This window comes from Mustela nigripes, chromosome 15 (assembly GCF_022355385.1).
Source record: "Mustela nigripes isolate SB6536 chromosome 15, MUSNIG.SB6536, whole genome shotgun sequence".
Taxonomy (NCBI): Eukaryota; Metazoa; Chordata; class Mammalia; order Carnivora; family Mustelidae; genus Mustela; species Mustela nigripes.
In genome coordinates, this window is record NC_081571.1 from 75209060 (window position 1) to 75231635 (window position 22576).

At 38.0% G+C, this 22576-nt stretch overlaps 1 protein-coding gene across 5 annotated transcripts in view; it reads right to left on the reverse strand.

Moving 5' to 3' along the window:
• Positions 1–22576, reverse strand: part of NALCN (sodium leak channel, non-selective) — a 303976-nt gene that overhangs the window by 264494 nt on the left and 16906 nt on the right. For all 5 annotated transcript variants that reach the window (XM_059377544.1, XM_059377540.1, XM_059377545.1 and 2 more), the window contains exons 3-6: positions 19452–19634; positions 2534–2617; positions 903–1042; positions 694–822 (exon numbers count right to left, since the gene is read on the reverse strand). In XM_059377544.1, the coding sequence (XP_059233527.1) occupies positions 694–822; positions 903–1042; positions 2534–2617; positions 19452–19634 (536 nt within the window). The remainder of the gene's footprint in view (positions 1–693; positions 823–902; positions 1043–2533; positions 2618–19451; positions 19635–22576) is intronic.

Sequence of the window (22576 nt, forward strand, 5' to 3'; positions counted from 1 at the left end):
TATGCATGGAATCACAGAATATGTCATCTTTTTCATCTGGCTTCATTTGCTCAGCATAATTATTTCAAGATTCACCCAAGATGTTGTGTATATCAATTTCTCATACTTCTTTTATTGCTGAACAGTATTCGTCATATGGATATACCACAATTTGTTTATTCATGTACCTGTTGGTGGGAATTTGGGTTGTTAGCAGTTTGGGCAATTATAAATACAGTCACTATGTATAAGTCTATCTTATGGACATATGTTTTCACTTCCCCTGGTTAGACACCTGGAATGGAATGAACGGGATACATGGTAGGTGTCTGTTTAACTTTCTAAGAAACTGCCTGTTTTTCCAAGTAGTTACACCATTTCTCATTTCCATCTTATTTAAATAGGAAATGAAAATACTCAGATGGTGTTATGGTAGCACACTCCTCATTCTGTCACACTGAAGAAAATCTCCAAATGCACACTTTGAATTTGCTTAGTCTACTTTCCCAAGGGGTTACATTTTTCAGTCTGGCTTGCCTTGAATACTTGTGTTAAAAAATCAGACAAGAAAATTTTGAGGAAACAGAGAATATAGAGCAGAGCACATAAGGGCTTTTTTGTTCAACTTAGACATAGAGTTTTCTCTTAAGATTTGCAGAAAGTTTTTTGTTAATCATGTAAATTAAAACACAGTGAGTAGATAGAGAAACTTACCCTGGTTTCGTGTCATTTACTACACAGTGATAGGTAAATGTTCCAAACATCTGAACTCCTAAAATTCCATAAAGAAGTAGAAAGAAAAGCAGGAAAATTGAAACGCTCCATATTTGTTCTCCTGATCGCCTGGGGGCAAAAAAAAGTAGGCAAAACTTACAGAAATGTCTTAAGGTTTTCTCCTTCTCTCATACAACAGCAGTACTTACTTTAAAATGTTTGTAATCCTGGTCCTTGGTAGCTCGAATCGGAAATAAATTCGGAACGCCCGAATCATAATCAGTGGCCTTGGAATCCGTAACATGCCCCAGGGTGACATCTGGTCAACTATATCAGCAATTTCAAATACCTGTGAATTAAGAGGTAAGAAGAAACAAGCTCAGAGCTTCCCTTAGCTTTGCCCGTATTTACGACAGACACAAGGCAGCACTGTTGGATTTGCCACACTGAACTTTGCCCTGCATTCTTTTCCACTGAAATGGTCCTTTTTGAAGCTATAGCTATCTTTAGAGAAATGAACACATAAACTAATGTAAACGCCACTGCTCTTACTCATTTCCCGTATAATTCATCGAAGCCCAGTTTTTAATTATAAAACAAGCGCCAACTTCGAGTACAGAAGAAGTAGGCTGAATTTTCCTCACCAATAAGGTGAGGAAAAAAATGGTGGAACTTTTAAAAATAGCTAGAACACAAAGTAATGGAGAGAGGGTTAAGGGTATTAAAAAAAAATTTAAAAAGGAATTGTACCATTTACTAAAAGAGGCAAAAATGATACTTAGAAAACGTTTGTCAGTCATTTAATAGCTATTAAATGGAAAAGAACGCATGGATATGCAGGATGAAGTCAGATTGTTGGAGAGGCGAGCTCTGTAAAAACAAGGAGAGCTCATCCATAAGCATTGACACGACTCTGCAGGATGGACTGAATTTATTATATTCTAAATTTTTAAATGAAGAATGTACGAACTTGAGTTGAATTAAACACAAAACTGAAGCCTGAATGAACACATGGAAATGAATTCTATTACCCAGTAAAATCCCACCTTTAGCCTTTTAAATATAAGTTCTCCATTTCTCATAGTAAGGCACTTTCTATTTGCGATATGGTATTTTATGTTCATCCCAATGTAGCTCTATTAGTCAGCTGTTTTTAGTGGGGATTCAGTCACATAAAAGACTGGAATTTTAATATTTAAAATTTTTATTCTACAAGATGCAGAAATGTTACCCCATGCTCTGTCCTTCGTTTTAAATAAATATATCTTTATATTTTTTAATAAGAAATAATTTGCTATAGTATTGATGTTCATTTCTGATTGAGAATCCACAGATGTGACTGACAAAGATTAAGATGTTAGTTTTTTAATCATAAACATTTAAAATAATATGATGTTGATGGGGCACCTGGGTGGCTCAGTGGGTTAAGCCGCTGCCTTCGGCTCAGGTCATGATCTCAGGGTTCTGGGATCGAGTCCCACATTGGGCTCTCTGCTCAGCAGGGAGCCTGCTTCCTCCTCTCTCTCTGCCTGCCTCTCTGCCTACTTGTGATCTCTGTCTGTCAAATAAATAAATAAAATCTTTTAAAAAAATAAAAAAAAAATAAAATAATATGATGTTGAAGAGAGTTACACCATCACATTTGACATATATAACTATTTTTATAATTTATTTATTTTCAGCATAACAGTATCATCATTTTTTCACCACACTCAGTGCTCCATGCAATCCGTGCTCTCTATAATACCCACCACCTGATTACTATTTTTATTTAGACTTTCAATGCAAAACAATGCACATTTTTGAAAATATCCCCATGTAAATTAAAAATTTTAATTACCTGTAACACCAATGAAACCCAAAGGCAGAAGACCATAAATCCATCAAAAACACACCAGCGATCTTTCACATAGGAACTATCCCCCTAAAAATAAATTTCACATGGAGTTATCATGCAAAACTAAGAATTTCAAAAAACATCTGTGGAGAGAAGGGTCAAATGTTAATTCAGTATAAACTAGCCATAGTTTTTGCATCAAAACTGAAGAAACTTTCAGAAGGAGTACCTTTAGCTTTTTATTTTATTCATAGCAATTTATTGATTTATTTGACAGAGAGAGACAGAAAGGGAACACAAGCAGAGGGAGTGGGAGAGGGAGAAGCAGGCTTCCCGCTGAGCAGGGAGCCCCATCCCAGGACACAGGGATGATGACTGGAGTTGAAGGCAGGCGCTTAACCACTGCGCTACCCAGGTGCCTGGTGGAACACCTTTAGCATTTTAAATGGCATTTTATATGAAGAAAATAATTTATGAAACACAAGTAGCTCCAGAGCTACGCATGGAAAATTTTAAGTTCACACAAACAGAAAACATCACTACTTTTTCTCTTAGCCACACAGATACTACCATTTAAGAAACCAGAGGTCATCCCAACAGGAGGCAGCTTAAGTCCTAAAACAGCTTTCTTCCTACAAGAAGTAAGAACAATACTGGTCAGCATGAAGACCTTTAAGCCTGAACCACCATGAGTAGGAATTTAACGAGGAATTCACCTCGAGCTACATTAAACGTGAAGAAGAAAATTGCCTTCATTATCAAATATATTAAACATATATTGACTTGAATTGGAGTCACATGTGATAAAGAAGACACACTACTTTCATCTTTTAATAATGAACCTACTCTGACGTTAGAATGCGTATTTTTATCAAATGGAATTTCAGAAAAAAAATTTCCCTTTCAAACAACAAAACAGAAAAACCCACTAGATTAGAATTGGAACCTTAAATAGGAAGGCCTTTGCTTTCTTAGGACTGCCCCATTAAGTCACCAGCTCCATCATAATCCATGAAACTCAGGTTCTGAATTCAGTGACACCTATCATTACCAGCTCTGATTGAACCTGCTTTGGAAATAAAAATCGGAACAGAAAGCCAAGATTTTAAATAAAACGATGAAATCTGTGGTAGGATATTTAGGAAAATAAATTAATTTCTAGAACTTACCTACACTTAGTAATAAATAGGCTATCAAAAAGACTCCCTGGGAAGTTTTAAAAAATAATCTATATTACTCACAAAACTAACAGTATGGTAACTCACTTCGTGGAAGTTATCTGGTCCAGATGTGAAGTGTAAATTCAACTTAGTTAATGCTGAATAATCATCTACTTTACATAAGAGGATGTATAATGCCTCTTGAAACACACACACACACACACACACACACCACTCTTGCATAGAAAAACTAATACGTACACACCCAAATAATATGTAAGACAGAACAACTTGTAACAAAGCTATAAACATGGTGGGGATGATAAGAAAATTAATTCTATGAAGAGTTTAGAGAAAAGAAAACTAAAAGCATTTTAGTTCTCAAATGCTTAAAAAATTTTATCATTACTCAGAGAATCAACCAAATTTGGTAATTTGTATATTTGAGAAGTTCACAAAAGAAGTACGAAAGAAAGCCTGAGGCCTGGGGTCTGGGTAACTAGGAGGACAATGATCCTGTTAAGTGTTATGATCATCATATGTTGATTTAAACGTGATGACGAGAAAAACTGCACCTCCGGGAGGCACTGGTTTCGAGAAAGCGTGTGCGTGCACGCACGCGCGTACACACACACACAGAACAAATAATTTAAGGATGTGATCGTTGTCCTCAAAACCTCACAAAACATCTTTCACTAAAAATATCATATTTGCCTTGTCCATTGTATAGTTCAGTGAAAATATAAATTATAATCTAAATATAGACAATATAGTCAATATAAAATTGAATTTTCTCTAATTTTAATTGGTATCCAAAAAGATAATGGGATACAAATGATTTGAAGTTACACTTTAAAGATTTTTATTTATTTATCTCTTCAGAGAGAGAGAGAGAGGGAAAGAGAGCACAAGCAGGGGGAGCAGCAGGCTCCTCGCTGAGCAGGGAGCCCGATGCAGGACCCAATTACAGGATGCTGGGATCATGACCTGAGCTGAAGGCAGACGCCCAGTCGACCCAGCCACCCAGGCGTCCCTAAAGTTACACTTTAAAGATTCCCTTGAGTTTCTTAATATTAATTGTTCAATAAATTCAAAATTTATTGTTCAATCATTCATTCATTCATTCACTCATGTGTAGAATACCTTTATGATCTAGACAGTGTTTGAGGCAGTAATGACAGAGGATTGAAAAGAAAAACAAAAACCGTTGCCCTTATATGATTTACATTCTCAGTTTAAAAAAGGTTAAATATACAGTATATGTTGATAGGTATTATGAATAAAAATAAAAGTGTCTATTTTCAAATTGATTTTTACTAAACGAATGTATTTTTTACTGGAATGTTAGGCAGAGAGAGAGAAAAAAATATCACGATGTTTATTTTAAGAACTAGGCATAGTTGCAATTGTTTTAAAAAATGCAAAGAATTCCCAAAACAAAAACTAAAATTTTATGGGACTCAGCAGAGAGCTATTTTAGAGTAGTTCTATCTTTAACTTTTTGAGGAACCTCCGTATTGTCTTCCCGAGTGACTGCACTGGCTTGCGTTCCCACCAACAGTATAAAAGGGCTCCCCTTTCTCCACATCCTCACCACCCCACGACCCGGCAATGGCACTACGAGGTCTAATACAAAAATACTAATTCAAAGGGATACACGCACCCTTATGTTTGTAACAGCTTTATCTACAATACCCAAATTACGGAGAGAGCCCAAGTGTCCAACGACTGATGAATGAATTAAAGAAGAGGTGCTGTATGTACGATGGGGTGGTACTGAGCCACCAGAAGGAGCGAAGGCTTACCATTTGCAACGACATGGATGGTGCTAGAACGTATTATGCTAAGCAAAATAAGTCAGTCAGAGAAAGACAAATACCGTATGATTTCACTCATATTTGGAATTGAAGAAACAAAACAAACAATAATAGGGGGGGGAAAAGAGGCAAACCAAGATACAGGCTCCTAACCGTGGAGAACCCACTGAGAGTCACCTGAGGGGAGGGGGGGGGGGGGGGGGGGGGGGGGGGGGCGGTGGGTGAGATGGGTGATGGGGATTCAGGAAGGCCCCTGGGATGAGCACCAGGTGCTTCATGGAAGTGCTGAGTCACTAAATTGACCTGAAATGTTACAAACTGGAATTTAAGCAGAACTTTAAAAAAAAAAAAAAAAAAAAAAAAAAAAAAAAAAAAAAAAAAAAAAAAAAAAAAAAAAAAAAAAAAAAAAGGAAAGACCAAAAGGAAAAATAAAAAAGCTAATTTAAAATTTAAAATAGGAATGATTTGGCTGTTTCGCTGAAAAAGGATCACTGGGATCAGCTGGGTGCGAGGACTATTAATAAGATGAGTTTATGTGGCCTTTTCCCCCAAATTATTATTTTATTTCTTTTTTTGTCATTAAAAAACATTATACATAGCGTTACGACAACTAACTTCCACTGTTGCTCCTAACTTGCTTTAGTAACAAATTATGTTCAGTAAGAGACAGGACAAGACCTCGTTATATTTAGGATGATTTAAAATGTGAACGTGAGAATAAACAGCGGTAGTTCTCAGGAAGGGTGACTGGGTGGCCAGGACCCAACAAGGGAAGAGAAACAGATGTTCACATTATCACCATAGATGTCTTTGGCTCACGTTCATGTGTTATGTTTTTTAAAGCAGACTTTCAAAATTAAATTTTTAAAAAGATCAACATTGTAGCTTTAACAAAACTTTTAAAGCTTTTTTGCTTTTACCTTGGCACAAATGAAGTCAATTCTGAAGACCTGGGACCCCACGGATTTAGAATACACAGCTATCAAAACAGAGGTGGCCGATTTTTTATTTACTTTATAAATTTGTTTGCTAAGGAAACTAATGTTGCCGGGATGACCTAAAGTATACTCTGAACTATATAAAAGGATGGATTATTTAAAATCAGTTTAGAAGCCCTGGCAAGGAATCACACACACACACACACACACACACACACACACAAAGCGTGCAAACATGTCTAACTCAAACGAGCTCACAGTGTGAAAACCGGCTTTGTAAAAACTTCCACTGCATAACGTAGAAAACTATTTCCGAATTAGGAAGTCAGTTCAGTTGCATTGTTTGGAATGAGCTTGGCTGTAGACTTTCCATCAATTCAGAGTGGCATTTACCTGTTGCCAACAAAACACACCCCACACTGGATGGTATGTAACGGTCAGTTGGAACAGGCTTCGTTGGACTTTCCTGATAATAGGTGTGCAGTAAGCCACTGGGCACAAGTTTTATACAATACTTTTTGGCTCATGTTCCCAAGAACTATTCAATAGTTATAAAAGCCTTTAGTAAGCAATGGTGCAGGGAGCTGGGACACGAAGAGCAGTAACACTCAGATGTCCACCCCCCGCCCCGCCTTTATTTTTCTAGTTTTGCTTTTTAGTGTTCATTTTTCTTTTTTTTTTTCTTAAGATCTTAGTTATTTATGAGAAAGAGAGGGAGGGAGAAAGCAGGGGAGGAACAAAGGGAAAGGGACAAGCAGACTCCATGCTGAGCCACGAGTCTAACCTGGGACTTGATCTCACGACTCTGAGATCACAACTTGAGCCCAAACCACGAGTCGGACGCTTACCCGACTGAGCCCCCTGGCTCCGTGTTCTTTATTCTTCACGCTGTTCTGTCTTCCTGAAAATTCTCCCAAGTATGTGCCAGCTTTCCTCTCCAGACTCTGATCTGACCAGAGCCTACCCTGATAAATGTTTGAGCCCACATGTAATGCAAAAAGTACCAAACTCAGCTCATGGGTCTGAATTGTGTAACTTACAGAACTGTCCTTTGTAATTTCCACCTCGTTGTTGAATGAATTACAGTGGACTCCCTCCTGTTTATCAATTCCAGTTGTGAATTTTGGGTTTCCCACTCAAACCTTCTCTAAACCTACTCTCTGGCACTGCATTAAAAATATCCCCTGGAGTCCCTGGGTAGCTCAGTCCTTTAAGATCTGCCTTCTGCCCAGGCCATGGTCTCAGGGTCCTGGGATGGAGCCCCATGCAGAGCTCCCTGCTCAGTGGGGAGCCTGCTTCACCCTCTCAGTACCCACCCCCCCCGCAGCGCTCTTGCTTTCTCTCTTTCTCTCTCTCAAATAAATAAATAAAATCTTAAAGAAAAAAACCAAACAGCCTATCCCCACTATAAATATTTGAGTCTTTTCTGAAGATTAGTAACACCTGGAGAGTAGACACTCTCAGCCACCCAGCACAGAGAGAGACATACAGCAGATATTAAATGAATGAATTAGACAAGCAGATGTACAATATCTCGGAACGTTTCTGCAGATTACAGTACATGGAGTCAGAAGCGCACTCATATGCTTCATAAATGCATGCGTTCACCCATCCATTCATTGAAATTAGCATTGTTCCTTAAAAGAGATGATTCTTTCACTCCTGGTGAAGAAAGAAAGATGTGTTATTACCCTTCAAGGTAATATCTTCAAGTTAAGATTGTTTTCCCTGTATGATCATGAAAGACCACAGATGAAATTAATGAGATAACTTTAGGATGTTTCCTGGATTTGCCCACTTTGAGGAAACAAAGCTTACACACCACGCAAACAGGAATCCGATCGAGGTGAATATAATTTGTGCGCTATAATCAATTGTCAACATGAATGAATTGACGTGTATATCATGTTGGTCATTACTGAGAATCACTACGTCTTTATAAGCCCAAAACAACTTTAAAAAAAAAATAAAATACACACTCTCTGAACCTGGCACTTTGAAATATAACCTCATAATACACTTTGTGTCTGACACATTCACCAAATTCTCTTTTTGATTGTATGTCAAAGACTTTTAATCAAAGCTGGTGAAGTATGTCCAGATCGTTTTAAAGTCCTACTGTATTCATACCCAAGTTATATAATATTTGCAAATAATGAGCTGCCCCTTTCTCCTACTTCCAAATTACATAACCAGAGCCGAGTACACACAGTACTCAGGAAATTTTAACACCTCAAATATGACAGAAAGGTTTTAATTTGGTTGATCCATCAACAAAAATGGAGAGCAGAGAATGTAGCCGGACTACAGGCAGAAATCAGCATGCTGGCCGCTGAGGAGTTATTCAAGAGCTGTCTGTCAATTTTTACAAAGGTAAACACTCGGAGGTTGCCAATCAATTATGCAGAACTAAAGAGTCACTTAAATTGCCATGCAAGTATTTAATAAGCAGAGAAACAAACACATTCATCTGAAGACATTTATAGGGATATAGTTCGCAGTTCCAAAATCGTATGCACTGGTACAATTTCCCGAGCACATGATTTATTGTTCCCAGTTCCCAGGGCCCATCTGTCTCTGGGTCTTAGCTTCGTTATTTATCACTTCAGCACCGCGCAGAGCATGCACGGTACCTTTACCGAGGTTTATTGCCAGATGACAAAGAGACAACTGAGGATTGTCTGTAGAATTCGCGGTCTGCGATACATGGGAAGATTTACAACACAAACCTCTGTCCCCCAAATGCTTTATTTTTGCCTCCAGGGATCTGGTGAGCTAGAATGCTTCTCAGAACAGGAAGTAATGGGAAGGCAATTAGGAACGACTGCTTGGGGAGTGGGCTTGGGCCCTCCCCCCTCCGTATCTTTTACAGAATACCATTACGGCATTTGCACAAAACAACAAAGACCTATTTCTCCCAACCTGCATTCTCACTATACAAACATCTGCCATTTATATTTGCAAAAATATTTGCCCCAAATCACTATGTATCTAGAAGAACCACTGTAATGAATCTGCGTGTGTGTTCATGGAAACATGGAAACTGCCCATAAATCTGGCAAGAAGGTACAGCGTGCAATGCATGTATAGCTCTGCTGTTCTTCTGAGCTGAATCTCGTATTACAAGACACAAGTGTCAAGTGCATCACAATCTTCCTTTTTCCTGTCTTCCCTGAGGTTGGCTTTTTGCAGGACCTAAGACAGGACTCTCCCAACTCAGGTCATCTGATCTTATTTCATTACCTTTGAGACATACTACCTCCTACCCTGACACAGTGTAACTCTTCTAAGTTTAGGTTGTACCTTGTAATCAATGCATCAATTACAATCTTATGATCCAAGTGTAATTAGTAGCACTTTTACTGTAAACTGATGCCTCAGCTGACCACTGATGACCTCACAGATTCAATCCAACATGGTAGATAATCCTCTCACATATTATATCTTTGTTTTTTACATAAGAGCACATGCTCTTGCTTTTGTTTGGTGTGTGCAAAACACCCACTCCTGAATTCAGGAAATACACATAATTGAGTGATAGGTGTTTAAATGCTGTTCATTATACATAAATGCACAGGCGGATTGCTACCTAGTGTTAGACAGTGATCTAGTGATATGTGGAGAAGTTGGTTGGCGTTTCTATATAGCATTATTGGTTTCCCCATTTAAATTGATTAAATTAATTAATATAGGCCCCAGTTTTCTGAAAACATGCTGAAAGACATTTACAGGAATAGATTAGACGCAGAAAATTAGGAATGCTTATGTGTGCTTTACAAGTCTGATCCACAAAGCTCTCTGCGGACAGGGGCTCTGCTGTTTGTCTCTCCTAGGGCATCGATGCACTCAGTATAGTAAGTGTTCCGATCAATATTTGCTGAATGATCAAAGGCAAACTTGGAAACTGTACTTGGGTTTGAGAATATAACTCTCCCTTATATTTTTTAATTATAGTTTTTATCTTCAGTATCTCAAAATTTTAGCATCTTAAATTCATATTTATACATAGTTTAATATATTAGGGAAAACACTGGGTCAATAAAGTTTGTGGGCAATACCAGAAAGCTACAGCTACAGTACTTTCTTCTTGAAAAATAAAATTTCTGGGTTTGGTTTGTTGTAGATACGTCTATAAACTAGGTATTATTAGATCACCGTACCTTAAGCATTTGGTCTGAATTTCAGGTGTGCCATACATTGTTAAAACAAGCAAGGTATAATTTTAGAGCATTCAATATGATGATGATCTTTTTTTTTTTGCTCTATAAACATCTCATATGGATTAATACAGTTTATGCATGGAAAACGCTCCTTCAAAAATAAAACACCCACCTTCCCCAAATCTCTGACATATGTGTATATTGACGCACACATAGTCTTCCAACAGAAGTCATATGACAGACTGCTGTTACTTTATCACAAAATCGGACTGTTCCTCAGAAATATTGCATGGAAATCAGTACATATAATGTGATTTCCATCAAACTATTTGTACAGCTTTGTTACAAACAATGTGAAATCTTATTAAGAAAAGTATAACCTGATGATTAAAATAGAGCACGATATGCACATATATATTCATAATGATCCTAGATGTGTGAGGGAAAAACATAAGCATAAGTCCTACAAGTGAACAAACACAGCACATATTTGCAAATTTTCTGGGTAAAGACACTAAAAAATTGAGTGAGAGGTAAATGTCATACTATTAGAAAATGAATTAAGGTAGAAAAAGTATGGAAATATTTTATGAAAAAATAAGCTTTTTGGAAGACAGGTGCTTAATAAAAGTTAAATATATATATATATATAATATATATATATATATAATATATATATATATATATTATATATATATATATAGTAGGGTTAGTGATGAGAGCATAGTAATTCAAAGTTGAGTAACATGAGGTCCTTTAAAACAATGATCATCCAGGAGTGCCTGGGTGGCTCAGTAGGTTGAAGCCTCTGCCTTTAGCTCAGGTATAATCCCAGGGTCCTGGGATTGAGCCCTGCATCGGGCTCTCTACTCAGCGGGGAGCCTGCTTCCTCCTCTCTCTGCCTGCCTCTCTGCCTACTTGTGATCTCTGTCTGTCAAATAAATAAATAAAATCTTAAAAAAAATAATCATACAGCCCGTGTAGGGGCTGATGCATTTTATTATGGAGTAACTTAAATACCTACATTTTTCTCATGCAATGGTAAACCAAAACAAATTCATAAATACAAAATTGTGGAGTCAATAAAATTTAAATGAACAATACAATGTACTGTAACAGATGATATCTTGCTAAAATTAAGCCTTTATGAAAAGTTCAAGATTTCTTTCCAGTTTTAGTATATAATCCAAATTTTAAATTGTATCTATTTAAGGTGTACAACTTATTTGTTGACATACGTTTTCAACTCAATAGCAAAAAGAAACAACCTAACTTTAAAAGGACAATGGACCTGAATAGACATTTCTGTAAGAAAGGCATATGGATGGCTGACAGGTACATGAAATGGTGCTCGACTTCACTAACAATTAGAAAAATGAAAATCAAAACCACAACGAGATGCCACTTCACACATGTTAGGATTTATCCTTTTTAAAGCTTAAAAACAAGAGATAAGTGTTGGGGATGATGTGGAGAAAAGAGAGGTTCTTAAAAAAAAGGGAGGTTCTTAAAAAAAAATTAAGAACATATCTGTCTTATAATCCAGAAATCCCACATCTATGTACAAATCTAAAGGAAAGTAAGTTAAGTTTTAAATACCAGAATGTAATCTCAAACCCAACATAAACTCTTTGGCCTGTGAATGTCATCACCTGCATTTCTGCAGAAATGCATGTTACAAAAATAAGAATAAAGTCATGACTTTTTGCCGTGGGGACCTCAAAGGTGAGAACTCAGTGAGATGATAAATTTAAAGCTTGGTTCAGGGAAATTAGACTTCCTATTTAACTATATTTAACCCAAATCTCACAAAGCATTTAAACACTGAACACCAGTTCTAATGAGATCTGAGGCTCTAATGATTACTTCCAGATAATGTTAGCAAGTCAGTATTACAAAATCTGTAGTTTATTTGTGTTTAATCCAAGCATTCCTAAATGAAAAACAGACTGTATTTGATGTTCATTTTCAGTTTTCAACTCTTAAAGACTGAAGATTAAAGCAACGCTTTTAGTCTTAATCAACAGCTCATCATCCAAAAACTGACGGAAGTCAGAAAATACTGGGCATGACTCACTAAAAAGGTTTTGAAAACAGCCTGGTCATGGATCCAATATTTTCTTATCTAATGATTGCTCTGACTTTTAATATCTGAACCATTAAAACCTCTGCTCATTCTGTGCTCGGTTCACTCGGCATGGATATATTAAGTCTACCTCTGTTCTTCTTATCATTAGACTGTGACATCGTGATGTCTACTGTCACCTTCATGATGTGAAATCCAAGTCTTCATTTATTAAACAACTTCAGAAACAAAACTTTTATTTTAGGAAATGTCATGCTTCTGTTCCTTCAAGTTAAAATCTCAAAGAAATCAACACATGGTGTTTTAATCCCAAAGAATGTTCGGAGATTGCATTGCCTGAATGACCAACATACATGAGGGCCAGGGTCATAAAAGGCCCTTTGGGGAATCACAGAATTCAAAACAGGGCTAGGCTGTACTGGGAGAGAAGTTGCAGTGGCATAAAGGATGCCTCTACCACCCTCACAAGACCACCTTTCCCAAAGTTGGCCTCCTGATTTAGCAATCAGTTTTGGGCACCTCAACATATCTAAACCTACCGCTCAGGATATCTGACCTAGTGACTCTGTGAAAGACCCAGGTGACCTTCAAATCACACTGAAATCTACTGGCTGAGGCATGGCAGGTACCCCCCGCTCCCATAAGCCAACAACTTTTCCTAAGGGGTTGGGGATGCCATATTACAATCATATTATATAGACCCATACTTATTGTACCCACAGTGGGCTCTTGGTGATTCTCTCAGTTTACTGGTTTCTTAGTAAATGCATTAAGATTGCTGTGGCTTTGATGGTTCCTTTCAAGTTCAATTCCTACATTGAACTGAATTTCTCTTTTGCATTTCTACACCAATTTTCTGTGAGTTGCTGCAAACTTCAGAAAGCTTTTTTCAAAGCTTCCTACAATATCTGATACTAGCAAGCCGCTGGCTAGTCCAGTGGCTAGCTGAAGCTAATTCTGCAGGGAGTTCAGCAGTGTGTCCCCCAAATCCATGCCCACTCAGAACCTCAGAATGTGACCTTATATGGAAATAATGTCCTTCAAAAATGTAATTAGTTAAGATGAGGTCACATTGAATTAGGGTGAGCCCTAAATCCAATGACTAGTGTCCTTAAAAGAAGGGGAGAGGACGCAGAGGCATGTGGAAGGAAGAAGTTCCCATGAAGACAGGCGCAAAGATTGGAGCAACACAGCCATGAGCTAAGGAATGTCAGAAACCACCCAGCACCTCCCAGAGTGAGGAAGAGCAAGGAGGGGGCTTCCCCCTAGAATCTTCAGAAAGATCGTCGGCCTGCTGACGTTCTGGTTTTGGACTTGTGGTCTCCAGAACAGTGCGACCACGAATTTCTGTTGTTTTATGGTACCAAGTTCATTGTCGTCAGTTATGTAATCAGCAGGAAACTAATACAAATTCCAAAATACTTGTGAGCTCTTTTGAGTTTATGTGGTAAAGGCCCCTATGACGAGGAAATCAGAAGAAGAACTCAGGCAATAACAAACCCTCTGAGAGCGGAGCTTGGGGAATTAATACAGTCGATCTGTAGACAAGCTTCCAGCCTCAGTCCTGTCCTTTATCTCTTCACTATCAGGCCCATCAAACTGCTCTTCCCCATCCCCAGGACTTCTCCTTCAGATCCTAACGTAACCTGGTCAATAAGACATTCACTTTCAGAACTGTGACACTGACTTCTGAGGACAAAGGGAGAGAACCTGGGCAACGTTCACAGTATCAGAGGCGGTGGTGTGTGGACCAGGCTGTTACCAGGTGGGACCTGAGCTGAGGTCATTGCTGCTCCAGGTGCCCACTCCCTGGAGTGTACTTTCTAAGCTTGATCTTCCAGGGCCTCAATCCCTCAATGTGCCCAGGAGACCTCCCACCACTTCCTTTGGAAAGAAAGAAAAAAAAAAAAACAACAGCTAGAATTTGTTTCTTTCACCAGGCACAAAGTATATGCTAAATAAACTATGTTGAGGTTGAGCAATTAACTTCAATCTGGGTAAGATCATGATGGTAGTTTTTTTGAATCTCCCAAATTTCCTAAAAAAACAAAACAGTGAGATAGCACAGAAAAACATATCCATGGACATAGTCTTGAATAAAACTGACAATGTATTCCAAAATAAAGACCAAACTATTGACAATATCAACACCTACTCAAGACCTCAGCTTGGGGAGGTTGTAGAGGAAAGTCATGCAGGGAAGTTCTGGCTGATCTGAGAATTTCACAGCACCAAAAACTAGCAACAAATACTAGCGAAACACTTAGTGGAAGCCTCAGACAGTGACCCTGAAAATAAAGGGCAAAATTCTTCCAAAGGTAACAAAACAGTCTAGCAATGGCAGGTGAATGTGAAACAAAAGAACTAAACAGTAACAAAGACAAAATGCCCACCAAGGGGCTGGGCAAAGATCAGAGGTGAGAGAACATTCTAACCTCTCGAGTGTATCCCATAAAAACCCCTTTCCCGGGGAACAGAGACCCAAGCTAGAGAAAAACCCCTGGAGTAGAATCTGAATAGGCTGGGGAGGGACAGGAGGGACAAAGGATAACACGGATTAGATAAGAGGACCAGCAGTTCAGAGGAGGCAGAACTCAGACCTGGGATGCGTGCTGCACAGAGAAGCTATATATTTTATACTTTATGGTAAAACAGGGGAAGGAACCCTCAAACTGATAATATATGGAAGCTACTCTACCCATTAAGCAGGAGAAACTCAGATTTCAAATGAGCAATGGCAAGAAAAGTAACAGAGCAAAGGGATTATGATCAAGTCCTTATGAATATATTATAATTGATTTATAAATATATATAATATCAAGTCATATACATATATAAATGAACCAAATAATGTACACAACACACAAATAATGTATAAGACATGCAAAAATAAGCATACAAAGCAGATAAAGACTGTAGTAGACTATAACAAAGTGATCAAAGGAAATTAAGAAAAATAAATGCTACAAAAGGACAACAAAATTGGAAAAAATGAACAACGGAAATGATGTCGAAACAATAGGAGACTGTGAAAAAAGACAGAAAAGCATTCAAGAAATAATCAGAATTAGAAAGAAATGAAAACAAAATCATTTCAGAAAGAGAAGTAAACTTAAAGGAACACAAGATTGAATAGACAGCATAGGGAGTACAATAAGGGAACAGAATACAGGAAAGATAAAAATAGGGAAAAAAGAAAAAACACACATAAAGAAAATGATGGAAATAAATGACCAAAACATGATCTGGTGTAACTGGGATATGAAAAGAAACCCTGAAGACAGAATGGAATAAAACAAATATCGTATGACATGCCTATGTCCTTTATGGTCAACAAAAGACACATTCTCATAGATCTACTGAGTTCAATAATAAGGGAAAGACTCTCAGTATTTAAGAGAAAGATCCAATAACAAAGAAGGAAAAAACATTCTCACAGCCACATTTACACCAGAAGCAATGAAGTAACATATTTAAGAATCTTGAGAAATGAAAATGTGAAACACTGTCAAAAATCTGGAAATAGACCAAAAAAGTAAAGCAAATAAAGCAAAAAAAGAAAGAAAAAAAGAAAAGTAAAAGCAAAAATTAATGAATTCAAATGAATTAATAAGCTAGTTCTTTTTAAAAATCAACAAGATAAGTAAGCAAATTGGCTAATCTAAAACAAAAGGAGGGGAGCCTGGGTGGCTTGGTCAGTTAAGTGTCTGCCTTAGGCTCAGATCATGATCTTAGGGTCCTGGGATTGAGCTTGTCCCTCTCACTCTGCCCCATCACCCCTTCCCCCCATTATGCTCTCTCTCTCTCAAATAAATGAATACAATCTTAAAAAAAAAAAAAAAAGCAACAGAACAAAACAAACAAATAATACTAGCCAAACCAAGTGAAATAAATTCTAATCTAAAAAAAATTCAAAATTTGGAAGAAGTATAAATCAAACAGAGAAAATTAAAATTATTTAATGCAATCTTCTGTTAATAAATTCAACAAATTAAACAGTTAATAATTTCCTTAAAAAGTATACATCACCAAACAGAACCCATAGGCCAAGCAAGTCTGAACAGAACAATTTCCATAGAAGAAACAGAAATAGAAAGGAATCCCACCAAAAAAAAGCACTAGAACTAGATGGTTTCCTAGGAGATTTGTACCCAAATTTTTAAAGATTATTCAGACTATTTTAGAGCATAGCAGTGTACACACATAGATGGAAATCTAATATCAAAACCTGACAAAGATTAGACAAAATTAAAACAACAAAAATAATAACAAATATCATCAAGTAGCACATTAAACCAGAATAAAACTGTGTCATGACCCCACTCAGTTTTCTCCAGGAATGTAAGGATGGTTCAATATTAGGAAATCTACTCTACTCCAAGAGCTAAAAAGAAAAATAGTCATTCAACAAAATTTAAAAGCTATTCATGATACAACAGTCAAAAATTGGAATTAATGTTTGTTCTCTTAGGCTGATAAAATGTACCTACTTCAAACCCTAATCCTTCAGATTATTTAATGAGGAAACATGAGAGATGGTCTAAATAAGCCTGGGGTTAAACAAAGATGTTCACTGCCTCTCATACTATTTAAAACTGAGCTGACCCAATAAATAAGTGAGAAAGAGAGAGACATCTGAAATGGAAATAAAAAGACAAAAGAATTAATGGAAAAAGTACTATAAACAGTACAAGAATTTAGTAAATTTAGTAAAGTAGCAAGAAACAATATTAGCACATAAAAATCAACAGCCTTCATTTAAAAAAATAGCAGCAAGTTAGAACACTTTATAGAGGAGCCCATAGTGACAGCAAAAAGATGAAATAACATAACAAAGCACGAAAATAACAAAAAAAAATGTGCAAAATGTATGTAAGGAGAAGTGTAAAACATTCCTGTGAGACACAAGAGTGGACTTAATAGGATGGAAAGAGCTTCTGATTGGAACAGGAAGTGCGTGTGGCCTGAATAGTCATGAGCAAAGATAATCATGAAAGAGGAAAAGTAAATGTAATTGACATCATCTAGAGCTAATACTCCCAACACAAAGAGTACCCAAACCTTGAATGAAAAATAGTAACAACTTGAAAATGGCCTTTGTATACAGTCGCGCTCAAATCAACCTCCCTTTAAAAAGGGAAATTCAAACTAAAACTACACTGAGTTACCATTTTTCACCCATCAGATAGGCAAAGGTCCAGAAGTTCTACAAACCATTTTGTGGCCTCTGCTTGGGGAAAGAGGCACCTGTGTACATCGCTGTTCAAAGTCAAAATGGTTCAGGGAATATGGAGTATATAGAAACTAAAAATGGAATCATCAGGAAGCAGTTAGTCATGTCTAGAATGTAGAATGTTCTACAAGACTCATTTTCCCAATGGACTGATGACAAGAAATTCTTTTTTTTTGCAGGATATGTGGGGTTGAGAATCAAGGGGCATAAAGAGACTTAAATGAGATTTAAAAATATAACAGATATATTTCTTAAAGCTTGTTTGGCCTGATTCAAAGAAGCTAACTTATTATAATAGGAAATGTTTGAGACCATTGGGAAAATACATCTATGACTTGGGTACTGGCATACATTAAGACATTGTTGTTAATTTTGCTAGACACAATAACGGCATGACGGTTATGCTAAAAAGAAAGTGTCTCAGTCAGTAATGCATGAGCCGTTACTTCTGAAATGACCTGGTTTCTGAGACTTGCCAAATATTGATAATTGTTGATACTGAGTTATGGGGATTCATGACAACTATAATCTCTACTTTTGAGTAAACTTAAAATTTCCCATAATAAAAAGGTTTTCAAAGGTTAAAAATGAAAAAAAAAAAGTAATGTGCTGACTGTGACCCTTCTGTTTTAAGGATGATACACACTGAATTATGCATAGAGAGATGTACTGACCCTAAGTAATTTCATGTTATGCATCATCTCATTAGAATCTTGAAGTCCTAGTACAAAATAAGGTCCTTTTCCACCAAAATTATGTAACTGGAGATGCTGATATAGCAATAAAGGAAGAGCTAGGATTTGAGTCAAATCTGTCATTTGCAGACTTTTACTGTCCCTTCTGCTATTTCCTTATAGCACTGGCTCCCTAAATAGTATAATTTCAAATACTTCCCAGAGAAAGTGTCATCTACCTATTTTTTATCCTCTGCGTGCAGGTTAGGAATACACAGAAGATATCCTTTGACAGAACTTTTCTTCCTTTGCTTTTTCCGTCTTTTCCTTTTTCTTTCATTTATTTCTTGTCTCCCAATGCTTCCACTGCCATGCCATGCCTTCCTTCTCCTATACTCCTGCTTTCTACCTCATGCCCTTTCTTTTCACTCCTTTGTACCTTCAGGACAGTTCAGGTTAATGATATCCTGAGTGTCGTCACACTGTAACTTTATCACGTAACATTTATTCCACATCCTGTAAAGCCGCAGGTGCCATGCTTGGACTCGTCCCTATGCCAAGCCACGGGTTTCCCCTGGAGGTGACATAATGGACCCTATTCCGGCCATGGAGCCTACAGGCCGACTCTCTCACTCCTTCCTGGATATCCCAAGGCTTTGTGTCTTACACAATTTATTTCACTTTTTAAATATTCGTATGCATCATATTTTCACCGGTCTCTGGAGTTATGCCCTATTAAAAAAAAAAAAAACTACAGGATGGATAAGGAGACGTTTTGTGTGATGGAAATTAATCTGAAAATACTATTAAACTAACTTAGATTTTCAAAGCATTTTGGTTCTAGAACACTCACCTTGACAATACCCCGGATGTGCATTTTTGCTATCATCTCTGCCGTGTAGAGAAACATCAGCAGAGTATCCAGAGTGAAAGTCACATACTGCAGAGGAGGGTAGTGCTCGAACGTCATGGGCGTGTTCATACAGACGGAAATGACGCTGATGATGGCACAGATGCGCAGCAAAGAGTGAACCCACTGCAAAAGAGGCTCAGAGTTCTCATCTGACACCATAAAATGAGGCCTTAAACTTGCATTATAAACCACACTATTTGGAAAATAGAATCTCGAGATTAAAATATTTCACTGGCATGGAGAAGAGAGAGTAGGAAACTCATGTCTGTTAAGTGCATACAATGTGCTAAATATTTTCCCATATTTTACATCATTTAATTCTGAAAGCAGCCTAATTTCCACATGCACACATGAAGGCAGAAAGGTCAAGAGACTTTTCCATGCTCCTGCAGTTAATGAGAGCCAAGGGCTTGTTGTGAACCTGAGCAGGTTACTTCAGTGCCTCTGACCTTCCCAAGGCATTGGGCCACAACATAAGGAGCTTCTGGTCCCGTTAAAACATGGGTCAGTACCTTACTCATGCAAAAATGTCATGTGCCATTATTTTTATACTTTTTATATATTATGAGCACCTAGAATTATATTTTACTTACCGTAACTTCCCTGGTCGTTAGCAGAGTGGTCTATCCTCCTGGATTGCCAACATTTTAAAAAATGACTTGACACGTAACATTTCCCTTGTGTCCAGTTTTCTTTCCATTTATATCTTGTATCTTGTATTTATATTCTTGTATAAAAAATATATTTCGAAATCTGACCTCATCCTACATTTTCAATATAGACTTACTATTTTAGAGAATGTTTTGTACAATTTTAGCCCTGGGAGCTTTCCCAAAATTCTGAAAAATAAGTTTCTGTGCAATTCTAGGAATGCACATGCTGTTCAAAGATTTTCCTCAACTTCAACATAAAGAGTAGAAATAATAGATAAACATGTATATGCACATCTGTGTGCATATACATGTGTATACATGTAAGAAATAAGATCACTCACAATATTTTATTATAAAAATGAACACCTAGACTTATAATATTAATTATAATATTATATAATATATTAATAATAATAATATTCCTTGCGTCTGCATGCTACCCCCACACACTTAATCTTACTAGTTAATTAATTAGTACACAATACTTAAACATAATGGAAATATGTTATTTATTGATGATGCTGGATATATCTGCAGTCATGTTAATCTTTTAATATTAGGCTCCCCTCACCCAAAAAAAGATGTCGTGGTTTCATGGTGGATGTCTTCTCAGCTGTACAAACTAGCAAGGACCCCTGATGAAAAATTGAAAAGACTGTCAGAATTCTGAGGAGACTCAGACACTCGTAGGCTGGTGAGTGGGTTATAATATTAATCTGACAGTTTTAATATTTGCATGAAGACATAATGCCATTTATTCTATATCATGGAAGTCACTGATGGCTCAATTCATTTTAAGGGTTGATGTACTTCTCATGCAATTTGGAAGCCCTTCAATAAATATCAGTGTGCGAATTTAGCCCTATCTGGATCTCCAACACAAAGGATCTAATTACACAAAAGAGCTTCAAAAGATGGGTTCTTCCACAATGAATCTATTTTGAATTTAAAGAAAGTATCCTAATAAAGCATTAATCATTTTAGTTAGTGCTTCCAAGGCTAAATCTGTAATGCTACCTTCCTCAGCCTTCTCAGAAAGGCTTATAGGTGGCGGACACTAAGAAAAAATTTAGTGAATGCTTTATTCTCCATCCTGTTCAATTCTCTAGCCATGAATGGCAGACCTCCTATGCTTAAGAAATTCTGTGGGGCTCTGGGGCCACAAAAATGTTAAACACGTTTCTGACTCATCACTACTTAGCAGTCTGGTAGGCATAACATACACATACTTACATGCAATATACGTTTTTAGTTACATACAATGGTAAAATAGGATAAGCGGAAAGAGAAGAGGTTCATTCTGTGCGTGGTGGAGACGGTCAAACGAGGAAGCCTTCAGAAGCCCACAGGGGTGGGCTGACATCCGAGCCAGGCCTTCCTGGATCAGGAGGACTTGACTCATCAGAGGCTGGGGAAGGCCTCCGGGCAGGAAAACAGTGTGAACTGGCTGGACATCTCAGAAGAACAGGGAGACCCTGGTGAGGCTCCAGGGGCCAGTGTGTGCAGATCCAGGAAAGAACCGTTGCCGGCGGTGAGAGCCAGAATAGAAAAAGTGCTCCCTGCACAACTAACCCATGTTAATGAGCAACGTAGGTAAGAGAGATGTTGCAGTGTCTACAATGCAGAAAGGCAATGTGAACAGAAGGGGAAAGGCAGGAAGAAACCTGAGCCTGCTGGACACGTGGTCAGGAGGGCAGATGAGCTGGAGAAGCCTGGAGAGGGCAGGGAGCCCGGGCAGAGGACTTGTATCCTGGTCAAGGGAAAGACAATCAGTGCGTGGGGAACGGTTCATTCCCGTACTTCGGCCTCTGCTGGGAGTCCGGTCCTGAAGGGGAGCCTGCTCTCTGTGGTTGGGCTGAGCTTGCAAGACCCGTGACCATGCCCTTCCTCCTTCTGGCTGCCACACGATCTACCCCAGTGACACTGTTCTAGATGTTCCCCCCACGTTCTCCTCGGCTTCATTAGGCAGAAGGTGACGCAATTCTCCAGAGACACTACCCACTATCTCGTTAACCTTTCCTTTGAGTCAACCAACTCTTGCCACTCTGAAGGTGACCTTTAATTCCAAACATCTGACGATCCCCTCCTGTGCTGAGAACTCATGGAAGAATGATAGAACAGATGACTATGTGGGACTCAAGCTTTGGCTCGGACTGAGAAGGAGCAGTATCAGTGTATGGCATGACTCTGGGGACCATGTGCACGGGGGGGGCGCGGGGGGGGGAGGAGGGAGCAGACCACCTAGCAGACCTGCCTGTGTGCATGACCCCCCGCGGCACCTCTTTATTTCATCTGAATGATTCTCCACTTCCAGACTTCCAGACTCATCCATATTCTACTGCACCTCAAACAGTCATTTCAAAGCCAAAGGTACGTGATTTTTGAATTATATGAATCCAATTTCCTTTATAT